Source organism: Lutjanus erythropterus, chromosome 22, assembly GCF_056507025.1.
Source record: "Lutjanus erythropterus isolate fLutEry1 chromosome 22, fLutEry1.hap2, whole genome shotgun sequence".
NCBI classification, from domain to species: domain Eukaryota; kingdom Metazoa; phylum Chordata; class Actinopteri; order Lutjaniformes; family Lutjanidae; genus Lutjanus; species Lutjanus erythropterus.
The window spans coordinates 23,239,803-23,265,832 of record NC_139338.1 but is presented as its reverse complement, the minus strand read 5'-3'; the positions used below and the strand labels follow the sequence as shown (position 1 = coordinate 23,265,832).

General features: G+C 40.1%; 1 protein-coding gene across 1 annotated transcript in view; it reads right to left on the bottom strand.

Annotated features, from left to right (window-relative positions):
* Window positions 1-5,137: 5,137 nt before the first annotated feature.
* Window positions 5,138-26,030, bottom strand: part of creb3l2 (cAMP responsive element binding protein 3-like 2) — a 33,700-nt gene continuing 12,807 nt past the window's right edge. The window contains exons 2-12 of the mRNA XM_084711103.1: window positions 14,850-15,093; window positions 14,173-14,384; window positions 13,992-14,070; window positions 12,881-13,083; window positions 12,559-12,705; window positions 12,277-12,335; window positions 11,902-11,970; window positions 9,745-9,844; window positions 9,400-9,529; window positions 7,609-7,843; window positions 5,138-6,150 (exon numbers count right to left, since the gene is read on the bottom strand). Coding sequence (XP_084567229.1) covers window positions 6,075-6,150; window positions 7,609-7,843; window positions 9,400-9,529; window positions 9,745-9,844; window positions 11,902-11,970; window positions 12,277-12,335; window positions 12,559-12,705; window positions 12,881-13,083; window positions 13,992-14,070; window positions 14,173-14,384; window positions 14,850-15,093 — 1,554 coding nt within the window. The 3' untranslated portion in view covers window positions 5,138-6,074. The remainder of the gene's footprint in view (window positions 6,151-7,608; window positions 7,844-9,399; window positions 9,530-9,744; window positions 9,845-11,901; window positions 11,971-12,276; window positions 12,336-12,558; window positions 12,706-12,880; window positions 13,084-13,991; window positions 14,071-14,172; window positions 14,385-14,849; window positions 15,094-26,030) is intronic.

The following is a 26,030-nucleotide window of genomic DNA, read 5'->3' as shown; positions in this document are numbered from 1 at the left end:
CCCCGCTGACCAACTGGAAGCGAGGTACGTCAAGCTGCCAACGTCAGTTAGGAAATGAAGCCTTTTAACCTTCAAAATAAAAGCCAAACGTGTCCCCAAATCCCCCCATTTATTAGCTTGGGAACGAAATTAATCTCCTAAACTCATATAAATATTTTTTAAAAATATATAATTTATACATTTTATGTATTTTGTTTATATTTGTACACAATTCTTACCTTTCTTTTTTTGTTATTTGTTATTTCTTGAACATATTTTTTCTTTGTGTTTTCTTTTTATATGGCTTTTTATATGTTTGCACTGCTGATATTTATGGCAGAATAAAGAACATATGTTTTGCATCTTATTTGTATATATACTGTTATATTATTATAATATTATTTTTCCTATAAATTGTAGTATATTTTTACATTCTTATCCTCTATTTTCCCAGGATGTCTCCATGCTTAGATTTTTTCTTGAATGTGAACATTTGTAATGCACCCGGACATCAATAAAGTATTTCTGATTCTGTTTTTAATTAATTGAATTTAATTAATCTAAAATTCATGACATAAAAGCAGTTATATACACAAATATGATCTACAAAATTATGTGTATCGACTGCGACCTGTTGCAGAAGGAGTCAAGTACGCAGGGACCACAGTGTATTATATAATAAATAATTAATTTAATTATGACTTGCAGTCTAAGATTAATCATAGATTATTGGCCATAGTGTCAAGACAGCAGACTCTCAAGTTTAAGCATGCAGTATACTATGCGAATGCGTGAGCACTGCAGTGACCATGTTTTTATGGATTAAGAAATTGCACAGACAGGCTTTTATTTTGAAATATATGTCAGGAAGTCAGGTGTTTGATTGTGTCTGACATGACACGGGTTTTAAAAACTGCTAAAGCGCGAGCAGCAACGAGGGCGGCGACAACAAACACGTTAAGTGTGTAACTACAACTAACTGCAGCATCAATCCATCCATCCATGCATTCATCCATCCATCTATCCATCCTCCATCCATCATCCTTTTGTGTCCGTCCGTCCGTCCATCCATCCATCTGGCCCATGGGACGAGCAGCGTGGCATTGTGGGATATTCCATCTCCTCCTCCTTTCTGCAGCATCATCAGTCAGAAAGTAGGGCAGAGGGTGAGTGTGCACGCACGGACGCACGCGCCCTCTCAGTATCTCACTCTCAAAAACACTAATGACACACAGACACACACACACACACACACAGTCCATATGCTGTGTTCACAGTCTGAGTGTGTGTCAGATCAGATCTGTCATGATGAAAATATTCTCACTTCACCTCTCGTTATGTTAAGTAGTTCTTTACTGTCATTTGCAGTAGGTCTGCCTGTCAAACATCAGGTCGTGTGTGTGTGTGTGTGTGTGTGTGTGTGTGTGTGTGTGTGTGTCAGCCTCCTTCATTTCACTGCACACTGAGCCTCCTCAGGTTTACAGAATCACTGTTAACCTCAGGTGAACCGTCAACCTTGACCCCTTTTATTTCTGCAGGGCAGCATCTGTTTGCAATCTGCAATTAGTAACCATAAATAATTGAATGAAATGATGTATACAGTGGTGGAAGAAGCGTTCGGATCCTGCCTACAGTCCAGACCTGTCTCCCATTAAAAATGTGTGTATGAAGCACAAAATACAACAGCAGAGACCCCGGACCGTTGAGCACCTGAAGTCATATATCAAGCAAGAATGGGGAAGAATTTTCAGTACAACAATTAATGTCTTCACTTACTGAGTGATGTTAGAAGAAAAGGTGATGCATTAAAATGGTCTTGTCCCAACTTTTTTGCAAGATGTTGTGTATATTTACAAAAAACAATCAAGTTAATCAGTTTGAACAATAAATATCCTGTCTTAGTGCTGTATGCAATTAAATGTAGGTAGAAAAGTATTTGCATGTCATTGCATTCTGTTTTTATTTATATTTCAGTCAGAGACCCAACTTTTGGAAGTGGGGTTTGTAGGTAAAAATAAACATAAAACACACACATATAGGTAAATTTAAAGATATACATATCAAAAGCAACAGACGCCACACTGGAGATGCCCAAAATGTAATGTTTTTTCAATGAGTGATAAATAGTTGCTGCTAACTTCAAAGCATTTTTTGTGCAACTTTAAATTAAGTTAAGGCCAAACTCCATTAGAACAGACAGACAGAGCAGAGTCTCATGGTTAACACACTGGCCTATAGAGGAGCCTCTATCTCCTCCATCATGACAACGATCCTAAAATAGATCAGCAGCAGCGCCTCATAACAAGTAGTGCGAATTGCTCTGACAGTCCCAAGACAATACACAGCCCCACAGCTTCATAACAGTCCAGTCTCATAGTAACGCAGCAACAATGAATTCCATTACAGCTCCAGTTATGGCGCATTGTGTTTGTCATAAAATCAATGTGAAGAACAGAACGGGCTTTCCAAAACGTGTGATGAAACAGAGAGTCGGTAAACAGATTTAAGGAGCCGCGGTCCGATTTCACAGTTTGTGTGAGGATTGCAGGAGTTTTCAGACACAACTTGTTAATTATAAATGGAAAAACTCTTTCGCCGGCGCTCGCTGAGAAAGTTTTTTTGCATTGTTTGTTCTGTCTTTGTGTCCTTCTGTAAGTCTGATCTCATCAAATTTAAAGGTGGTTTTGGGCTTTTTTTGTCTTGGCCCTACCCCCCTGGAAGCCAAATTATGTGCAATAAAATAAAAGTTTTAAAATAAAAATAAAAGTTTAATATGATAATAACAGAGAAAAGCAGGAAATCTCCATATTATAGAGACTGAAAAGAGCATTTTCTTTTGCATCAGGCAAGTGAGTTCCTAGATTCACTAGCCCAGGCAATCCTTATTGTCAAGCCCTGCATCATTATGGTTAATCATTTGTCCCATAGTATGTGGGCTACCATCAAATTAAAGTCTTTCTTTTCCTCTTATGTCAACAATGGAGGTGTGAAGTCCAGTCACATGACTTGACTCAAGTCCAACTTGAGCCTTTTGACTTGAAAATACTTGACACCTTCCCCCAAATCCAAAGATTAAAGAGTGTTATTTAAAAAGTGGACAACAAATCAGTTAATTCCCTGAATCAGCTAATGTTAATATTATTCATTCAGTCAACACTTCATTCCCCAGATCCACTTTGTTTGAACCAATCAGCCAGCAGGAGAGAACCATGAAGAACTACTGAGCTCCAGATGGAAAAAATGATACCAGTTTGTGTAGTTTGTGTACAAAAACCATGCATTCATCAACAAAACATGAGCTACAGTTTGCAGTAGTTTACTAATGACGGCTTAACTTTTGTTAATGAAATTCAGTACTTTTAAAGTCTTATTTTGGGATTTTTAAATTGAATACTTTTTAATACTTCTAAGACCCCACAGGTACCCTGGTTCAGGACTTGGGATTTGACTGCAAAGACCTGAGATTCACTTGTGACTTGGTAAGAATTTACCATGAACAAACCACACACAATCGCAGGTTATATGCTTTTACTAAGGAAAATACTTTATTCATTTAAAAGCAAAAAGACAGAAAGCCCAAGTCAGGGTGGCTTTACACGTGAGCAAATGGAAATAAAATCTAATTTGTAAAAACACTCTCCACTGGATGCCAGTTTCAGCCTCAGCTAGCGGAGAATTTTCCATATAAATCTCAAGACATAAAAAATTGTTTACCTTTTGTAGACTAAACAGTGAGGAATGTAGTTTTGGCTACCTCAGAGCAAAGATGTCATCCACGCATTCTAACAACAGTACATGAAGATCTAACAATAAATCTTTGATGATCTAGCCACTGAACAGGACTGAGATCGGCTCATGCTGACCTTTTGAATCATCCTCAGTTGAAAAATACAATTTCCTTAAGTGTTGCTTAAAATCCGCCTGAATAAACATCTTTTCGGCATGAGAGTGAGTTTTCAACAAATTTCTATTTACAACATGAATGTATGCAAAGTGTTTCATAAAGCTCAGAAAGTAAAACATCTGTGATACACTTAAAATGGACAGTTAAGACCTTTAAAGCCATGATCTGTAATTAACAAACTCAACCCAACAGAAAGTGAGGACAAACGGTGAAGTGAAGGCATCTTAACGTTCATAATTTATCAACAACACAGCATCCAAAATAGACTCGTAATGAATTATGGATTGTTTTATAAACTGCAGATCCCAGACACATGTAGACTTGCTTATTTATTAACAACTTATATTTACAAAAATAGATACTTTTTTTTCATTTCTGGGAATAAAGTTTTTTTTGGCAAACGCTGAAAGAGCAGATAAAGACTCTTGATGGTGACAGTGAAAGTGTTTAAGGCAAAAGCATAGCAAGAGTCGAGGCAAAAAAAAAAAAAGCAAGTTAATTCTGTGGTTCCATCAACACATTTTAAAAAGAAATAGAAATACACTTATTCACTTTCTTTCCAAGAGTTAGATGAGCAGATTGAAACCACTCTCATATATGTACGCTAAATATGAAGCCAATGCCAGCAGGTGGACAGATTAGCCTAGCTTAGATTAGCTTGTCTTTGTCTAAGATAGCAAAAATCTGTCTACTAGCACCTTTAAAGCCCACTGATTAATATGTTATATCTTATTTGCTAAGTGGTTAGGTTTAGCCATGCTTGTAGGCGTTTTTATTACCTTTAAACAGAGAAAAGCTAGCTGTTTCCCCCCCTTAGCCACAGCTTTGTGTACCTTAGCTAGCCTGGCTAAAGTAGCAAAATTAGCACCTCCAAAGCTCACTAGTTAATAAATTATATCTCATTTGTTAAGTAGTGAGTTTAAGCTGTGCTGCTCAATATGATGTTACTGCCAGCAAGTGGTTAGCTTAGTTTAGCTTAGCACAAAGACTGGAAACAAGGGAAACAAGCTAGCCTGGCTCTGTCTAAGCTGAGAAAAATCTCCCTACCAGCACCTCTAAAGCTCACTAATTAATAAATTAGACCTCTGATTTGTTAATTAGTGCATTTAAAGGTGCCAGTTGATTTTTTTTCTGTTCAAGTTGAGCGGGCAGATCTGAGAGGGATGTCAATCTTCTCAGCTAACTCTCTGTAGGATACATAATTTGAGGTGTAGCTTCCTGCTCGACTGCACGCAACAGCTGTAAGAGCAATCTGATGACCAAAACAAAAATCATTTTGAAGGATGTCAAGTCAAATATTGACTCCTGACTTGCACACAGTGACCATCATACAGACAGAACTGAGTCAAAATGTCTTGTTTTAAGTTTTTAACAAATAAAGATTTTGAAACTTGTCAGATTTTTTTCAAAATGAGAGCAGGAACCTCAAGCTGAGCCTTCGACGTTTGAAATGTCAAGTCAGATGAAGAAAATATTAACAATATACTATAAAAGAGTACAATAAAATAAAAACATAAAATACAATATGAACACAAAAACAAGTATCAAAATGGGATTTATGCATCACTGGAATGGAATAAAAACATTTAATATTAAAAGAAATAAAACTACAAAGAGCAATAATTTTTTTTTTGAAAAACAAACAACAAAAAAAGGTTTCTATAAATACAAAGGTTCTCCGTCAGTGTCCTGTAAAAAGCCTCACGTCATATTTTAATATACTTTCCATTGGAATAAATGTCACGTAACATTATTCACTAGATCTATTTGAATTTATCTCAATGCGATTTTTTTTAACAGTGTTTCAAGCCGGGTCATTTAAGACAACAGATACAACTGGTGCGTTTTTTTATTCAGTGCAACTTTACTTCAGAAATTAAGGCAACCAGTGCCCCTTTATTATTATTATTATCATCATTATCATCATTATTACTACTATTAAATTATTATTATTATCATTATTATTATTATTATTATTATTATTATTATTATTATTATTATTATTATTACAGTGTATCTGAATAAACAGAGACGGCAGAAAAAAAATGACCTTAAACAATCAGCAGTGGGAACTACTGTATGAGGTTTGCTCCAGGACACTGAACCATTCTCCAGAGGGAGGAAGGTCAAAGGTCATCATCACGGGGGTTAAGGTGGGGCGGGGGGGGGGGGTTGCGTGTTGACATGGACCTCAGGAGGTCTCGTTGACCGTTCTCTCCAGCTCTATCACTTTTCTACTGCTCTCGTTCGTCCTCTGCTCCAGAGACCTGAGAGACAAAGATCAGAGGTGGAGTTCAGACAACATGAAAAAATCTTTAGCTATAAAATTGGCTCTGTGAAACGTTTTTTTTTAGCTTTCCTCTGATACCCAGACTGTTTCTCCATGTATCTTAAATACTTTATTATAGTGATCAGTAAATAGATCTCCTCCTCTTTCTCAACCTGGGAGCTGACAAAAGATGAATCAACAGGTCACAAAATGAGCTGAAATGTTATTTTCTCAGACTACTTTCTTTCTTTTTTTGCTCATCTTGGCTTTTTTTTTTTTTTTTTTAGTTTTAGCACTCAGAAAATTATTAAAATCAAGCTCTATTTAGAGGGGCCACATGTTCACAGAGCTTCAGTTTAAGTACAAAAGAAAAAAAAAAGTTTGGAAGCAACTTTTTAGATGGGTGTGAGTGTTGATACAATACTTTTTTTTTTACATTTTTTGATACTGTGGGGTAAAACTGCCTTAACATTAGACTTTTATTAAAGAAATATATACAACGAGGCTGTTAAGTGACAACGAATAGAGAAGAAGATAAATGATGAGAAGAAAACAGCACTCTGAGTAAATGAGAGGAGGAAGGACTACGTGGGCACCGCGGCTGTGTGTGTCAACCTGCTACCGGTATCGAGACTGCAAAAAATGAGTAATAAGAACATTTCAAATATTCAGTATCAATATTTATCAATATATAGATATATTTTTAACACCAGATGGGATGATTGATACCTAAAAAGTATCCATACAACTCATAATACCATTCATACTGTTAGCATTTACCATTAAAAACTGCCCTGTGTTTTAACTTGCATGTGATTATTTAATGAACAGAGAATAGTAGAAAAGAAATACTAAATCTTTGGTAAAAAATTAAGTGTTTTATTTTTTTAAATGTGCTCAGATGTAGCCTATAAATGATGCTTTCACATCATTAAGTGTGACACATTACTCTTCTCTACATATTAGCGGTTTTCAATAATAAAAAGTTATTGGTATCTATATTGGTATTAATGATCCAGGATGGCGACATGTTGTTGTAGAGCACAGCGAAAGAAATTACCATCAACTGTGGGTCATACGGCAAGCTTGACCCTGGTCACCCCTAAATAACGCTGCGTTCACTAAATTATGGAGAGACAATTTGCTTGTTTTGTCGTTCCCATCTTGTCTTTTAATATCCGGACACGTCTGCACAAGTCGCACGCTTAAATTGACCTTCATGCACAAGAAAACATACCAACAAAGACATCACGACAAGAATGCTCATGTGTTATGCTTCACTTAAATAAATTTTATCCATTATATCATGAGCTAATTTTAGCAGCCTGTCAAGGTTTTATGTTGCATGAATTCTGAAATTACTGCAATTAAAAAAATCACCCACTTCTCATGCTAACTGCTTTATTCCGAATAAACACAAGTAAAATGAACATTATTTATCACTGTGTGTTTTTACCTGTGCAGGTCCAGCAGCAGGTTTTTTGATGTCTGCGTATCGTTGCTTTTATTCCTGAAAGGTGGGTGTGTTTCCACTGTGCCGGGCTCCACCCCCATTTTCTGTTGCTCTGAGCGACGCCACGCTGCCATGACGACGGCCGGCGCGTCCTCCAACTGGTCGGGATATTCTCCGCCCAGACCGAGGAGGTGTGGCTGCTCGTCCTCGAAGGTTGATAACAGACTTCTTGATTTGACTAAAAGAGAGTCGAAAAGAAAAAAATATTTTACATTAGTTAAACTTGAAACTCTGTACATTCAGCAGGATAATTAAAGGTTTAGTTCGTATTATCTGAAGTGCGATTGTATGAAGTACTTATCCAAAGTCTCCTCATTGCTGCTCATTGTACCTCATACAACCCCACTTAAAAAAATCCAAACTATCCCTTTAAGCTTTTAAACCTTCTCAGACTGAACACACCCAGTGGCACCAGTCTCCAGCATGGGCGCACCACACTTGCACACACAAACACACACGACTCCACTGCAGCACCACATGTTATTGCCTGCCTTTTCAAAAACAGTTCGGTCGCGTGTGAGTGTGTGCGCGCGTGTGTGTGTGTGTGTGTGTGTGTGTGGGCCGAACGGGACAGGAAAGTGAATTTGATTGTCAAGAAAATTATATCTGGTGCCTATTACTAAAGTGTGTGTGTGTGTGTGTGTGTGTGTGTGTGTGTGTGTGTGTGTGTGGGAGGTAGTAGAGAGGATGTAAAGGTCAACTCTCCTAATCAGTCTCTGTAGATGTTACTGCAGCGGTGTAGGTGGAATCTGATTATTGGTGATGTTATAATGGACTTCCACAGTTTTACAGCCGGGAAATAATGATTCATTACAATGGAAGCGGCAAGAAAGGTCAGTTTAGCTGACAGGTGTATAAAACTGACTCTCGTTGTGTGTGTATCCAACTCCATGGTAGGAAGTCTCACTGTCCTTAATTTACTGTAGCTGCTCACGTATGTATTTGTGGTTCAACTGACAACGAAAGTATTTATATATCTCGCAAAATACCAGCTTCATTGTGATCATTTATGTCAATGCTGTGAGCAAAATAAGTCTTTCACCTCTGAGGTATTGTTGATGCTGAGGTTTCTTGAACTTCAGATGACATTTCAACTTTTATTATTGTATTCCTTATTTAATTTATGGATTATTTTAGCAACTCGTGGGCAGCACACGGCGAGCAGTTGCCTCTTTACACAGTCAGCACAAATGCAGCAACATTATCATCCATCTGTGCCCTTTTAATGAATAAAAGCCCAATATTCTCTCTTTTTTTGCTCTGTTTTTGGTCTCCTCCACCAAATCCAGAGGGATGTATCTAGTTCTTTAGCAGCTAAATGCTCCATTATTTTCAACAGCTAGTTTTTTTTTTTGCTGCATCTCAAAATGATGGTGAGAGCCAAGAGAGAAACCAAATAATTAAAGTCCTGACCCGTACAACCAAAACAATGAGCTGAAAGATGATAAGCGAACTGCAGAATTGGGTAATAATTCTCTGTGGGTTCATCAGGACTGCAAGTGCCAAAAAATAAAAAATAAAAAATAAATAAAGAAATAGCTTAATGCATGTTTAATTGTGTTATTTCTTATATTGCTTTTGTGTTTTTATATTTTTGCTATACTTGTACAGCGCTTGGGTCAACTGTTGTTCTATAAATAAATCTGGAAGGGACTGGATGTGATAAATTAATTATTATGTTGTTGTCTGGATTACGGTCTGTGTGCGCTTTATGTGTGTACGTGTGATCATTACCTGTGGTCGTGTACGACTCTTTGACAGCCAGCTGTTTGGAGGTGAGGCCGCTTTCTGTGATGGTGGAGCACGGACTCAAACTGCTCGGGTAGAAACTCCCCAAAAACAGAGCGAAACACAACACGACCACCTACACACACACACACACACACACACACACACACACAGAGAGAGAGAGAGAGAGAGAGAGAGGGTAAATAAATTATGAATCAGTGCTAAGCTGCTAATGAATGATGGAAGCAGATGTTTCCGATTCAATATTTTAATAAATGTTTCAGCACAATCTCCTGTTTGCACACACACACACACACACACACACACACACACACACACACATTGTAGTACCATTAGGCATGATGATGTCTGGGTGCCAGCCACCCTGCAGGACTTGGGGACTTTTCCTGCCACCACCGCCTGCAGAGACTGCAGCTGCTGTAACAGAGACCTGGGGATGAGCACACACACATACACAGGTTAGGCACACACACATCACATTACATACACAGGCTGGAGACACACACAGCTGATAAACTCTACAGATGCACATCAGTGGGGAATGAAATGACACAAAAAAAGGATGACTTTTATGATCGCATTTGTTCCCTCTAAGCTTTAGTCAATATTTACCAGCTGCGACAGTGTGTCTCTGGTATTATTTTCATGCTGTGAGTCTGTGTGTGTGTCATCACGGCAAAATGTGGTCCTGGAGACATTCACACAATCATTAATCGACTGATCACAGCTAAGAATCTAACTGATTAAAATTGTTTTACTCGATAGTCTAGAAATTTCAGTAACTGTGTCTCATTTGACTTTGTTTTGTCTGGTGGAAGCATGTGTTCAATAAGGAAATTTTGACTCAAATGAAGAAAAAAACTTACAGAAAATTACAATTGAAGGAATAATGTAGAAGAAATTGCTTCTTTTGTCCAACCAAAAGTCCAAAACACAAAGTTTCTTCATTTACTGTCATAAATAGCAAAGAAAAACAGCAAATCTTCACTTTTAAGAGGCTGGAACCAAACAAATATTTGACATTCTTGCTTAAGGATTAATTGATTATCAAAATAATTGGCATTTTTTTTATCAACTAATTGACTGATCATTGCAGTTCCAGCTATATATGTAAAATAATGTGTAAATGAAATAAGCTAGAATTAACATCTTAGTGTCTCTCGTTCAGCGTTACTCAGAAAACAGAGGTTTTATTCTGCAGTTTGTTTCATAATAAAGGCAGCTAAAGTCTCCCAGTAACACATACACACTGTTCAGGTGCACCAGCATTAACACACACACATACACACACAACACAACACAACACAACACAACACAACACACATGCAACTGGTTCATTTGACAGTGACGATAAAGCCCACTTTAACCACTGAGTGGAAAACAGGACCCAAAACAGCTGTGTTCCTCACACACACACACACACACACACACACACACACACACACACACACACACACACACACACAGTTCATCCATGCATAACAAGTGCAAACAACACAGTCCAGTTGGAGCAGCTTCAGCATTTTACATTAAAATAGCCTCATGATTATGCATGGCTGCAGATCTGAACAGATCTACCGGGAGCTTTTGATTCAGCGTTATTTGCAAATAATAAAATTCAGCCAGTGTTTCCCGACACGTCCTTCCTGCTCCTCTCAGCAGCACTGTGTGTTATTAAAACAGAAGCCTTTAAAGGGCTGTAGAAAAAATAAAAAATAAAAAAATGAAGGCAGGAGTTGAAAGTGAGAGGATGTGCACACAACCAGGGAGGGACGTTTTCAGGTCTGAATCATCTCGTCTTTAATTTCCTGCTGCTTTGATTTTCAAGACACAACTGACAGAAGCTGATGCTATAAATAGTTCTTATCTTTTCCTAAAAACTGCAAAAACTTTTCATCAGTTTACTGCAAGAAAACAAGATAAAAAGGCCTGGTTTTATTAGGAAATACCCAACTTTATGCGTCACTTTTACCTGTACTGCTGATATGATATGAGTTTTAGCTACTGAACAATGTTATCTCTACTCCAAAATCTCCTACACAAAAAACCTGAACAGGTCTAAAATACATCTTTCTGCAAATTCAAGACATGTAAGGATCTTTAAAGCACTGGTTAGGGGTCAGCAAAACTTCACAGGGGGTCACAGGGCCTTCTTCATTTTAAGGGAGTAAGAGAGCATTTTTAATCTCAGCATTTTATTCATTAAGGATTATGAATATCTGAAATTGTTATACTTAAGTTTACATCATTATTTAACATATAAACTTAAAAAAAAAAAACTTATAGGATAAGACCTGAACACAAGGTATATTCACAGAGCCTTCAATTTGCTGAACAGCCCCGTCATGTATTATATTAGAAGTACGCTGCTAAAACAACCAAAGAGCCAATAAAACAATGAACTCCTGGTTTAAAGTATATTAAGACTAATCATGTGTGAGGGGAGAGTATTAGTCCGTGTGCGTATATGACAGTCTTGTGTCTTACTTGTTTGTGCACTCCAGAGTTTCCACTTTCCTGCGCAGCTCGTTGTTTTCATTGGAGCAGGTCTCCACCCTGTGGTCAGACAGGAGAACTGCAGGTCAGTGACTGGACCAACTTTATTAGAGTTCAAACTAAACTAAACTAAAACTTGGTATGAAAAAAAAACATTTTAGTGAACTGAAATAGAAATAAAAATAAAAACTAGAAATCAAGCTCAGAATGACAAGCAGTTATTCACTTAAATTCCATATTGGCATGGGAAACAGGCGTTTACATTGCCAAAGCAAAATAACTAATACATTTCTTTTGCATACAGTTTCAATAATTTTTATACCACAGTTTCTCTGATATGATGAAAGAGTGATGAGGAGGACTTACTTCTTCTCCAGAGTGTCCATGTACTCTTTCTTCTTCCTGCGACTCTCCTGAGCAGAAATCTACGACACAGAGAGAGAAGACAAAGACATACGTTTGAAAAAGAAGCACAGATATTAAATCTTTTCATCTGAGTTTTCTAATTTTTAAAGTTCCTATTCTTAACAGAGGGTAAACTTCTTTTGCTTTGCTTTTCATTTCAAAAACACTTAATTGTAAAAACGGATTTATGCTAATATTGATATACTGTTATGACAAGTCAGTCTGACAGCGACTGTTTTATACCTTATTTTTGATCTTCCTGCGGATCTTCTTCAGCGCCTTCTCCTCAGCTTTGGTGAGCGGCAGTTTGGTGGGAACTGGGTAACCTTCAGCGACCAGCGTACGACGCTCCTCCTCGGTCAGTATCAACGGGCCTGAACCCTGCAGCTTCTACATACACACGCAAACAGAGAAATCAACTGTTATGACCCATGAAATGTTTGTTATTTAAGGGGACATTTCATGTTAGTCTATTTTTAGACTTATCTTTCAATTGTTATTTCTTAAAAAATATCAAAAAATATCAAAATATTGAGGAAAAATCTATTTGATTTGTGTGACTTACATGAGGTGCGGTGAGCAGTGGGGAGTTGGAGAGGCAGGAGGCGGCGCGGGGCGACACCTTCAGGCTGGCCTGGGATGGAGGAGGGCTGGTGGGGGAGGTGGGGCAGGACAGGCCGGGCGGTGCGTGGACGGGGCTCTGGCTGCCCTCCGAGTCACTGCCATGGGAACTGGGAGGAGTGGGAGGCATCTGCAGAGACTCCAGACCTGAAACATGACAGTTAAGTGATTAGATTTGCTTTATTTGGTGTGAAAATGAGCACAAGAGAAGCAGGAAGTACAATTCTTTAGGATACCAGTAACTATTTTAAAGGGCTAGATCAGATTTTTTTAAGTAGGTTTGTGTGAGGTACTTACTGATAGTCTGTGCGTACAGTAGATGGTGGTCAGTTTACATGTATGCTATATTTAGCTTTAATTTGCTGGCAGGCCACCTTTTCTGACAGGAAAATAAAATCAAACGCCACTCTCTCCAAACCAACCAAACTCCATGGACAAAATCAATCATTTTAACTCACAGAACACAGGGGTTTCCTTTTCACTGCTGCCTTGATCAGTCAGTTAGTTTGCGTTGTTGAGTGACTTCTGTGATTCCAAACTTATCTTTTAAAGCACAGAAGTCACACAACAACACAAACAAACTAACTGATCAATGCAGTTTTAGACCAGAAACTCCCACGTTCTGCAAGGTTAAATTACTGTTGTTGTCAGTGGAGTTTGGTGGTGGAAAGAAAGCGATTTAATCGGTGATGTAAATTCCGTTTCCTGTCGGCAAAGGCCGTCTATCTGTTGAACTTAAGCTGATATTGATTGGGTGGACCATTTTAAAACATTGCTTACATTGCTTAGATTCCTACACCAGTACTTCTGCTGCTTCACTGACCTGGGGCGTGCCAACCACCACTGTACGTAACACACTGGCAATAGATGAGTACCTCATACAACCCTTCTTCAGTAATCAAATCTATTCCTTTGAGGAGGAGGAAACTCTTGATGCAACATGTGCCATTTTGCAGCCTGCAGTCATTATGAGCTATTTAAACAAACAGCCTGTAGGGGTCACTGTAGCATCATGCTACAGCAAGAGTAAGAGAGGCAACCATTTAAATTCAGACCTTTGGGTGAAAGATTTAGAAACTGGTCGACTTCATGAGGTTCCAGTTTAATCTGTGGGATGATGTTCTCCTCTTTTATCTGTAATTGGACAAAGAAAGACAGGAAAGGTGAAAAAAAAAACAGGGTTACAAGCACTGAAAAATCACTAGTTTTTATTATCAGTCCCTGAGCTCTTCTCACCTTGATGCCTTTGTCTTGGTTGTGGCTGTTGAGTGTGGTCTGAGCTGGGCTGGTGGCGGCGGCCGGGGCCACGACAGGGCCCTCGGGTGCTTGGGGCCCTGAGGCCAGCGAGAGGGAGAGGGTGGGGAGGAGGGAGGGAGTCTCACACAGGAGGCTGTCGATGGCCTCGTCCTGCTCCATGGGCCACTCAGCTGAATCCCCATCAGACTCCGCTGCAGGAGAGGAAACATGGACTCCTGTTAGTGTTAAAGGTTCCCTTTAGCATCTGCGTGAGATGCACTGGGCTTCAAAGTTAACCCATAATCCGGGTCAGGTGACGTAGTATAAAGAGTGAGAAAGTTTGTGCGTGAAAGAGGTGGGGTGGATAAATGGCTGGTGCCTAAACCGAACCACACAGCAACTGTTTCACAACTTCAATTAGGGGTTTCACAGAGTGTACTATACTAGCTCTGAGGAATTTACTGCTTCAATTGACTACATTTACCATCAACACTGACTGGAATCATTACTCTAAGCCATATTGGTTGTATTTGAGAACTTTTTGATGAGAACTGATCATTGTTATTGGGTGAAAAAATGTGATGTATCACCCGAAACTAATCAGTGCTTTTTGGTAGCAGTTGATGACCATTAAAATGGAGTTGTCGTGACGACCTAGGGTGACACCTGAGTCTCACCTGCTTCACTGCCTTGCTCTCCAGTCAGGTGTGACAGGGGCGACTGTGGTCTGCTGTCCCCGCAGAGCGAGTAGCTGTGCTCGGCCGTGATGTGCGGGGGAAGAGGGGAGGACGGGGACAGGTCGCCTCCGTCCTCGCCCTCCATGGCCTCGGCGCCGCCTCTCCCACCGGACAGGAAGGGGTCGCTGAGCAGCTGGCCCAGCAAAGCATCCTGGGAGAGGTCGTCCAGGAGCTCGGAGAAGTGCTGCAGAAAGGAGAAATAAAATAATACTGAATATCTTTGATATAAGGCCAGAATATATCAATCATTGAGGAGGCCACATGCAGGAGACAGACATATAATTACATAAAGAGTCAATGGCAGCCAGCCTGTAATTAGAGGCTGCTACATTTTTTATTGCCACCTTTCCTTGAAGTTTTCCCTCCTCACTCCCCTGGGGGATGCTGCAGAAGCTAATTAAAACTTGTATAATTGTCTTTCACTGAAGACAAACCAGACTTTCTGCTCTAGAGCTGCAATGTTTTCTTTACTCATCATTAATTAGTCAATAAATCTACAAAATAATAAAAAAAAAAATCCAACCAACAGTCCAAAACCACCAAAACATCCAGTTGCAAATCCTCGCATTGGAAAAGCTAAAAAACTTTCAGTTGATCGGTTAATCCGTGTCCCTTTTCCCGGTGTAGTTTACCTTCGATTGTCTTTCCCTGAAGACAAACAGGACAGAAAATCACCATTTCTCTTTCTGTCTGTGTGTGTGATTCTCAGTGTGGCGATACATTTACACAACAGCAGTTAAAAAACAAACCCTCCTCCTCCTCCTCCTCCTCAGCCCCCTGACCCTAAATCTCCTCTTTCATCCCCCCGTCTTCTCTCTTCCTCCTCCTCCTCTGCATTCCTCCTCCCGCTGCTGCATTCTTCTTACCTGCTCTCTATCTTTTCCTACCATCTCTCAACAAGGTGAGTGTGTGCACAGATCTGCCTCCATGTTCAGGTGTTGTGGCTAATATAAACAAAAGGCAGTCAAAGCAAAGCTGCTGCTGCTGATGTGTTGATTACATACTGACATACATTCACGTCTCCTGTGTGTGCGAGGTACTTGCACATGTGTTTCTGTACTTCTATGAACATTTTTTAACATGAATGACTAGTAGAGGCCTCTAATTACTATCTGCATGGCTGCAATTTCACCATAATGTGCATTTCTTTTTCTTAATTAGCCTCTAAATCTACAAAACGTTAGGACAAAGTGAAAAATGTCCATCACAATTTGTCCTTCAGTGTCTAGTTTTGTTTGACCAACAGTCCAAAACCCAAAATATTCAGTCTACAACAATATAAAATGAGAGAAAGAGCAAATCCTCACTTTGGAGGAATTTTGTTTTCTCTTGTTCCATGGATTTAACTTTTCCTAATATATGTGCTAGGCTCATTTACGTCGAAAAGAAAACCAAAAGATGTTGCTGGGATACTGTAAAAGCCACATGTAGTCACATCTTAGGTTAGCGAATGTTAGCAAAACACTAACTAGCTAGCTACATCATTTATTTGTTAGCGTGTTACATCGACTAGCTAATATTATAAAAGTGCTGGCTAACATGCTAGGTATTGCATCTGACAGCTATGATAGCTATGTTAGCAAGATGACAGCTAACCAGTTAGCTTATCAAGTCCACATCAATCGTTAGCTAGCTAGTTTTTTGCTATACATCAGCTTAAAATGTGACTGTAAGTTCCCTTTACAGGTCCCATGGCAACATTTTAGCATATTATAGCATTTTTAGATACAGAAAACAGGAAAGGAGAAGCTTCCTCTGGGTACCAAGCTGCTGAACTGTTACTGGAGCAGAGGGTGATAAGAGGCAGGACACACACACACAGTAAAACACAGTATACAGTATAAAAATATCTGTAACTTATAATTTGTCTAAAGCAAACAGTCTATTTTCCTCTGCAGGAATCATTAAAGATTAATTTAATGATGCAAATATGTGACAGTCGCATAAAAATGTCAAAATTCAACCTTTTCTTTTTCCAGTTCTGTCCTCACTTGAACTCACTGCCCCAAGACAACACGAAAAAAATGAGTCTGATGTAACTTCTAACTGCTCAAATTCTGTTACCGGGCAGAACGCAACAGAATGTGTCCAATGGAATATTATCCATGTCGGAACATTCTGGGCTCAGCCAATGACAAGGAAATAAGCGATTTAAATTAAACACACATGCACCTGAGACATTCTAAACTGTTTAGTCATGGAAAAAAAAAAGAAAAGACTATACATCTACCGAAATTTTGTTTAGTTACGTAAGACAAAACAAAAGGCCGAATGACAGAGGGCATAGGGATGTATGGACAAACGGACAGATGGATAAAGTGAGAGTGAAATCAAGATGGAGGAAGGGAGGAAACAGGAGGAGGGCCGACGGCCGAACGCCAAGCATGTGGCTGCAATTACAGACCGAAAGAGAGAAGACGTCTCTTGCTCTCACACACACACACACACACACACACATACAGTGAAATGACCTCTTCCTCCATAAACACGCACACACTCCTGCCGGCCGCCATGTGCTGCTGCCCTAAATGGCCCGGTTTCAGGCCTGTGTGTGTGTGTGTGTGTGTGTGTGTGTAATGCAAACAGTGACAGCATACCATGAATCTATTCAGGGGGAGGGAAGACAAATATTTACACATTTAACCACCAATGGATCCGTTTTATCTTTTAGAACAACCATCAGTGTGAACAGGTCATGATATGGATGTATGTTAAAGTGTGTGTGTGTGTGTGTGTGTGTGTGTGTGTGTGTGTGTGTGTGAGACAGAGAGAGAGAGAGTGTGTGTGTGTTTCAATGCTTGTTGAGTGAATGTGCACGTGTCAAAAATCATCACATTATGGGTAAACATTTACAGTTTGGTTTACAACACTTAACCTACCTACAGCATCTCCTGGTAACCACATCTCCATGGTTACCAAAAGCCATCTTATACGTCAAACTGTTGCTGATCTTATTATACCTCATCAGATCTTAAAGCACACACACCCTGACAGTTGTGGGGTTTTGCTGCTGCTGCTGCTGCTGCTGCTGATGATGATGATGATAATTATAATGTCAACTCAAATTATTAAAATACTGGTTGTTGTTGTACTGTATGTATATCTCCAAGAAAATGTTAAAACAAGTAGAGCTAACTACATTAGGGTTAGGGTTAGGCCCTATGTCCCCTGAGTCCTATGTTCCCAGAGTCTTATGTTCCAAGGATCCTATGTTCTCTAAGCCCTCTGTCTCCTGAGTCCTATATTCCCAGAGTCCTATATTCCTAGTGCCCTAAGTCCTCAGGGTCATATGTTCCCAAAACCCTAGGTTACAGGAGTCTAATATTTCTAGAGTCCTATGTTCCCAGGGTCATATGTTCTCAACTCCTATGCTCCCAAAGTCTAATGTTCCCAGAGTCCTATGCTCCCTGTGTCCTATGTTTCCAGGGCCCTATGTTCCCAAGGTCCTTTGTTCCCTGAGTCCTATTGTTCCTAAAGCCTTGTGTTCCCATGGTTATATGTTCCCAAAATCCTATGTTCACAGTTTCCACCATTCTTAAAGTTGTTCCCAGGGCCCTATGTTCGCAAGGTCCTGTGTTCCCTGAGTCCTTTGTTCCCAGGTTCACAGGGTCCTATGTTTCCAAGGTCGTATGGTCCCATAAGTTTCTAATGTCCGGGTTTACTTCCTGGAGAAAAGGCTGAGCAACAATGTCCTGTCTAGGTTTATATATCACGTCTATAGCTTCAGCTCAAAAAGATGAGAAAAAAAAAAAATCATGATGGTAAAAGATAAATACGGTGTAGGTTTTAGGGAGGAGTAATTACATATAGAAAGCATCTTTTTAAAAAGCCAAGTATATTTTGTGGGTTGACCTTTGGTTTATGACCTTTACTTTAACCCCTTTTTTTCTGTGGCTCAGCCCTGCTGCTCTCTGCTGTACAATACTGCAGAAAAGCCCTGAATCACCTCAAATGTTGAATTTGGACACAAATAAACAAATATTCCCACCTAAAATGAGGGCACATGAGGGAATAAAGCCTCATTTTGTTTAAGAAAAGGAAATGGGAGAGGTCCCACTCCGCCTGCATGAAAGAACCACACCAAAGTCTCACAGCGAGGATTTATATGCTCCCTGTCATTTTGTCACAGTGGGAGTGTGTGGTTGTGGCTGTGGTTGTTGTGTGTGAGTGTGTAGGAAAGAAAAAATGCGATGCAGGGCAGTAGGCCGGGCTGCAGGATCGGTCACTGGTCGGGTGTAACTCATCACACACAACAGAAACGTCTTTGTCTCTGCTGCCCAACAGGGAGGTGTTATTTAGGGCCAACTGTAACTCGACACTCCCCAGCTGGAACACAGAACCTCTAGAGTCGAACCCAAATGGGAAAACTGGGGGTTTAAACTGGAACTAGGGAGCAAGAATCTCTTAGGGAGCAGTGGTGATAACAAAGAGGCTATTCTCGTGTTTTTCTGAATAACGTTTCGCCCCACGTAACACAAATCAAAAGAGGCGGAGAACATTGCTGAAAGTGCAGATTGTAATCTTTTAATGAGGCCACGATGAAGTCTGAAGATGAAGGAGGAAATGCAGAGCGATTATCTAGTGAAACATCAGTGTCGCGCACAGAAATCCTGTGTCATCCAAAGAGGGACGACTTTTTCAGAAGATTAGCTACGCTTTTACTGTGAACGATCTTAATCAAATCAGAGAAATACCGATGGAGAGAAAGACTCCAGACTAGGTCATAAAAGTCTGATGAACAATCAGAGGCAAAGAAATGGTGACATTGGACGTGATGGACAAAACAAGACAGCAGTGTTGGGGAAACTACTTTAAATCAATAGTTTCCCCCAGTAGTTAAACTACATCTTAACTACCCTAGAAAGATAACTTGTCAAACTAAAACTACTTTCAAGAAGTAGTTCAACTGCATTTTTTAATCACAGTCTTCTATTTTCACATGGAGGTACAACTGAACTAACACTCAACAAGGTGTAGGTGCGTTTGATTTATGTTCTAAGGCAGGCCAGTCCTCACTTAGGCAGCCCGAGGATGTGTTTTAAAGAGAGGATAGGGGGCTGCTGTTGAGGTGGAGTCAGGAAACGCTAAATTTCTCGGGAAAATCACAGTATTTGATCACAGACATGGTCACAAACTACCGTGTGATTTAAATTAAAGAACAAGCGATTCGTTGTCATTAAATGACAACTGTTCCTGTGGCCAATGAGCGTATCATTGTGTCATACTGTATGGCCAAAAATGTCATGAGAACACTTTGAGTAGGCGTTTGTTGTTTAAAATTAGCTACCTAAACTATGTGACCCAAAGTGGATAACAACTGAAAAAGCTACTGAGACTTTAACGTAGTTAAACTACAACCCAACTACTGCAAGTCAGTCTACTGCCAGGCTAGTGGCTCTGCAAAGTTGTACATAGACACACAATACTTGAAGCTAAATGCTACTGCTAGCATGCTAACATGCTCTCTATGGCAATGCTGACATGTGGATGTTTGCTGGTGTAATGCTTACCACCATCTTTGATTAGCGTGTTAGCATGTTAGCGTTTGCTAATTAGCACAAAACACTCTTCTCAAAAAATAATCTGATGAAAAAAACTATCTTTCACAATGGCACAAATACTGAAGCCTAAACCTACTGAAGAATATTTTACTCTATTAGGAAGCAATAGGAAGCAAACAGGTAAAGGTGATTAATTTACTTTTAAAGAAACAATCAATACTCTTTTTGCTCCCATTTGTGAGTCATAAAAAATGTCACCTTAACACGTCACTTGTAAACAGATCAATGGTCCTGTTCCTAAAAAAGGTTACTAGGCAGAGGGACGAGTGATAAGACTCGACAATAAAAGCCTGGACAGCTGTGTTGGTCACTAGTTACCGGCTAAATTAGTGGGAGTGGGAGAGGGGAGGAAGGAATGTTCTTTCTGGCCTGTAATTCTTCTGTAAAGTAGGATATCTGTGTGTCTGTTTTAACCCTTAATGACCGAGAGAGGTCTGAGCTTCGGAGGAGGGAGGAGAGGAAAGTTTGATGATGCAACACCCCCCTCCCCTGAAGAGCAAAACCAGATGTGAAAGAAGACTGGAAAAAAGGACCTGAAGACACCCACACACAGGCCCAAGGGTCATCCCCCTCCGGTGTGTGTATTAGTGTGTGTACCTTGCCCTGGACTCATCTGTGTGTACTTTTGCTGATGACACAGCTTCACATTACACACTAATAAAACAGTCAAACACACACTCTCACACCTGAATTAACCTCAAGATGAACCGAATGACTCATTTATTTAATTTGGATTCAGGTTGGAGTCTTGTACCAGCTACTATAGATCATCACTATCTGGTTATGATGGGACACGTGTTGGTAATTTGTGATAAAGTTTGAAGAGATATCTGACCGTTTATCTGCAAGAACGCTTTATCTGCTGCAGTACTTTTACAACCCTTAATGACCAAATCAAAATTCACACCAGTCTCAAATAAACGCCCATTTATTAGCTTGGAAATCACAGAAAAAAGACGCTAGGGCCGAGCAGTTAAGTGAAATTTCATCAAAAGTACGTCAAAATGCCATTTTAAATCAAATGTTGAGATGTCCTGCCTTAAACATCATATCTCTTGTAAGTTGATGGAACTAAAATGGAGTGGACCTTTAATAACTCACTAATAAAGGTTTCTTTCAATAATTCAAGTCTGCAGTTTTAATTTTTAATGAGCTGATAATACGAGAACCTGATGCTCCGCAGCTCAGTTCCAGAAGATCACACTGGAAGAAACTTCCTGATGAATTACAGAACTTAAAAAGACAAAATAAGAAAAGAAAAGAACTTTATTCATCATGAGGGAAGTTGTTCTGCAGCATGGTGCAGCTAAGAAAATCAAATGTGGCTCTCTCTGACCCAATTAAGTGCACTTAAAGTTACTGACAAGTATAAAATATTGCATTTAGAGTCAGTGAAGGAATCTCTGTCGCTCTGTATATAACGTTTCTGCACATGTACTTCAGCTGAGTGTTAAAACAGCTTGCACACATTGTTTGCATTCCAGCAGATACTTGCTGCACTTGGCTCACAGCTGCAGGAGTGGGATGCACCGGTGTTATGAACGCTAATGCTAAAGACACTGTCACTACAGCAACTGAGGGTTAAACATGCAAATGTTGTTCTGGTTTTATCTGTAAGTGTTTTGAGAATTTCACCACAGGGCCAGAGGGACTGGATGAGCTCAGAGGCAGAGAAACTGGGTTGTGCGAGAATCTCTTAGACTGGGTGGGAAACTGAGAAGAAGAATGAAGAACATTTTACCCTTCTGTGCTAAAATACCACGAGCCAAGTAGGGCATTGGTGGAAGAATGACTTTACTTGTACAAAAAAAACCCCAAAAAACATATAAATTCAGTTCTAAGAAGTGTTATTGATTCTGCACAGAGATACCCTGGAACTGTACTTGATGCCTCTCTTTAATTTCAGCCTCACATTGAAAAACCTGCAATGAAACTGAGACTGAAATTGGGGTTTTATTTTAGCAACAAAGCCTGTTTCTCTTCCTTGGCTTGTTTCCACCACCTTCTTGCCCGTGCTTGAAAACAGGGCCGTATTATAAATGCATTCATCCTCTCAGTGCATGCTTTGGATATTTTATGTCATGAACAGAGCTCATGTGTTTGCACCAAGCTTGAATATAACTCTAGTGTTTTTGTTCTCGTAAGGCACCATTTATAGGCAAAGCAGATTTATTTAGCCTATGTGAATTCATTCACGAGGCAGGCGCAAAATGACAGTCGACAACTTTAAAGAACAGCTTTCTTCATTGCTAAAGCAAATTAGTTAACAGTGTTAACAGTTCCAAGTTTTCTCTCGCAATGGGTTGACACAAGCAGTCGAGGACGGTGCACCCGTCTGCTTACATCACCAGACGCCTCACCCCTTTTTAACCATTTGTTGCGTGTCCTAGCCACTAGCTAGTGGAAGACTACCTGCTGCCAGTGCCTTGCTGTAACGTTAACTAGTGGTTTGGTGATGTGTCTGTAAAATCCGCACCACTATTTCAAGGCATGTGGCACCAAAATGAGGCACTGCTATCTGTTCTGTGGTCCGGAAGGTACCAGTTGTGGAACCGCTGCCATATTGGCACTGCGCTTCTTCACCAAACCATACTGGCAACTGTTAGTGTCCAACTAGCCCACTATCATGCCTATTTTCAAGCCACAGGAAGTGCAATATGTGTTAAATATAAAATTAAAAATGAGTCAAACTACTATTTTAAATGAAATACTGTGCTGCAGAAATATCCTGGCCTGCACAGCATCTTTGTTTGGTACAAATCCTTGCAGAAATAACACCATAATGGCATGTTTTAAGTGAAAATGAGAATAATCATGTAAAAACAAGCGTTCCTTCTAATAATGCAAATCATATCCCAATTGCAATATCAGTCAAAATAACTGCAATCAGATATTTTTTCAAAATCGTTCAGCCTTAGCATAGATTGATAAGTAAGGTATGTGAGATCAAACCCAACACAAGCTGCAGCTGAAGGAGCCAAAACAAATGTCTTTAAAACAACTGAAACCATTCGATGTTTGCCAGATTTCAGCTGATCAGATAAACATGATATTCAACAGGACTATACATCACTGTGGAACCACTTATCATTGCTGTAACAGCAATGAGATTGGAGGTTGGTACGTTGTCTTTGCTGCAGCGTTGTTATTGTGTGTGTCAGCATAATAAGACAGATCACAGGCCTTGGAGGGCTTCAGCTATCTGGGTCTTATCTGGAGGAAGAGGAGGAGGAGGAGGGGGGACTGCAGGAGGCAAGCCCAGCACCAAGGCCTCCTGTCTGGACTGTGTTGGATACTTAATGTGTGAGACTCATCATTCCTAACGAGCTGCTACAGCGTCTGACTGCTCGTCTCCACACGCAGACACACAAACACACATCGGCGTGCATCATTCGTTCCGTAACGTCTGATCTCCCCTGAAGAACTGAAGCCCGGCCAGAGTGACCTCGCCGCACAAAAATGTCCTCGTTCCAAGAAAGGCTCGAGCCGGTTCTCACGAGGATGAGAGTGCGGCTCACACACTCCCTGACCCAGATTCTAGACATCCATCCCGGCTTGATCTGCCAAACCTTTCTCTTAATCAAGGACGCGAGGAGAGCACCAGGAAAAAGCACAACAGTCTTAAAAGGAAGAAACACTGACGGGGAAACTCTGACATGATTAGGGCGGGCATGTTTTTACTACTTTATTACCACATAAAACAAAGTAGAGCAGGAACTCCGCACTGCGGAAAAGTGGGAACAAAGAAATGTTTGCCATTTTCGAGAAAAAGTGACTTGATATTTTTTCCTGTGACAAATTATCAAAGTAGATTTGATGGTATTTAACAATAACAGCTGGATGTTTCCCCCACCCAACCCTCAGGGCAGATTTTTGTCTCTGAGCTGGGTTAAAGGGCAAAGTGTCTAATCAGATGCTTTATAGTTAGAGGGGCATCCAGAGAAGGAATCTGTCCCAAAATAGAACAAATGTTTTTCTTTCACCTATATTTACTTCGGGGAGTTTCACTGAGAGCAAAGGAATGCCCCAAACAAGGGGAAGTCAGAGTTTCTGAGTTTCTAATTGTAAATTTCAACTGGAATGCCCCCTGAACTCAGAAAGTTGGAAAAAACCTCACCAACCCTGACCTCAAAATCCAAGATGGCTGCTCGGCCCACTTATGATATTTTCACCACTTTACTTTGCCATCAGGCAGCCTTTGCTGTGGGGAAACCGCTGTTATATACACCAAATATCGCCCTCTCCAAACCAACCAAATTCCATTCATAAAATCAGCAATTTAACCTCACCTTAACTTTTTAAATCACAGAAGTCACACAGTAACACAAACAAGCTAACTGATCGAGGCAGTGGTAGACCAACAACTCCTGTGCTCTACAGTGTAAAATTACTGATATCGTCTATGGAGTTTGGTTGGTTTGAGAGAGCGATATTTGGTTTATTCAACATTGGTTTCCAGTTGGAAAAGGCTGTCTGACAACAAGGTAAAGTGGTTAAAATATTCTAAAGATAAACTGAAATAGTTTTTTTTCTTGCACTGACTATCAGTAAGTGCCTCATACAACCCCACATCAAATAATCCAAACTGTCTCTTTCACCAGTTGTTGTCCACATCTGCTATATTTGCTTGCACACAATAAGTGAGAGTTTAGTCACCACTATGGTCTACATGCCTTGATATTACCATAAATTTAAATCCATTCTTTAAACAGAAATGTGCCTGGAGTTGAGAGATGGTTAACGGATGTAAACAACAGGATGTATGAGAGAATAACAGTAGGCGCGACATCCAGCAGGGCCGCAAGTGTTTACCCTCCACCCACAGGCGAGGACAGGAATACACATACATAAACAAACAGACCAGCAGATCCATTACAAACCAGTTTCCTGTTTAACACCGTGGCCATCCACCCTGTCTTCAGTCCCATTAATGTTTCACGCCTGGATAAAAGGCCTTAAAGTGAGAACTTATGCAGAGACACGAGAGGAAAGATGTTAAAAATAGTCAAAGTTCAGAACTACGAGTCAGTCGGATGTTATCTGTCCTGATATTAGAGTGCGCGTGAGTGTGTGTGTGTGTGTGAATTAGAAATCAGATAAACAGAAGAGACCTCAAAGTGAGACATAAAGAAAAACAGTCCCAGAAGATGACAAATGGAAAACTGTCTCTTTTTTTTCACCTCCTGGGTCTCCATTCTTGTAAAATCCCCCCCATCTGGCTCCCGGAGCTTCCCAAAAGTTCAAAAATCCCACCCCCAACACACACACACACACACACACACACACAGAGAGAGAGAGAGTAATGCACAGAGAGACATTAACACAAACTTTCCAGTCTCGCTCTGTCACACTGACCTGATCACTGAGTACAACCCCCACTCTTCCCACACACACACACACACACACACACACACACATATCCCAACACACACTGACCGTCCAGATGTTACACAATGACTCACCAGGGTTACCCTGATACCAGCTGGAAAATGTTCCGATTTCAGGCTGATTTTGTGCTTTTATATCTGGAAAATCTATGGGGAAAATACTTAAGTAACTT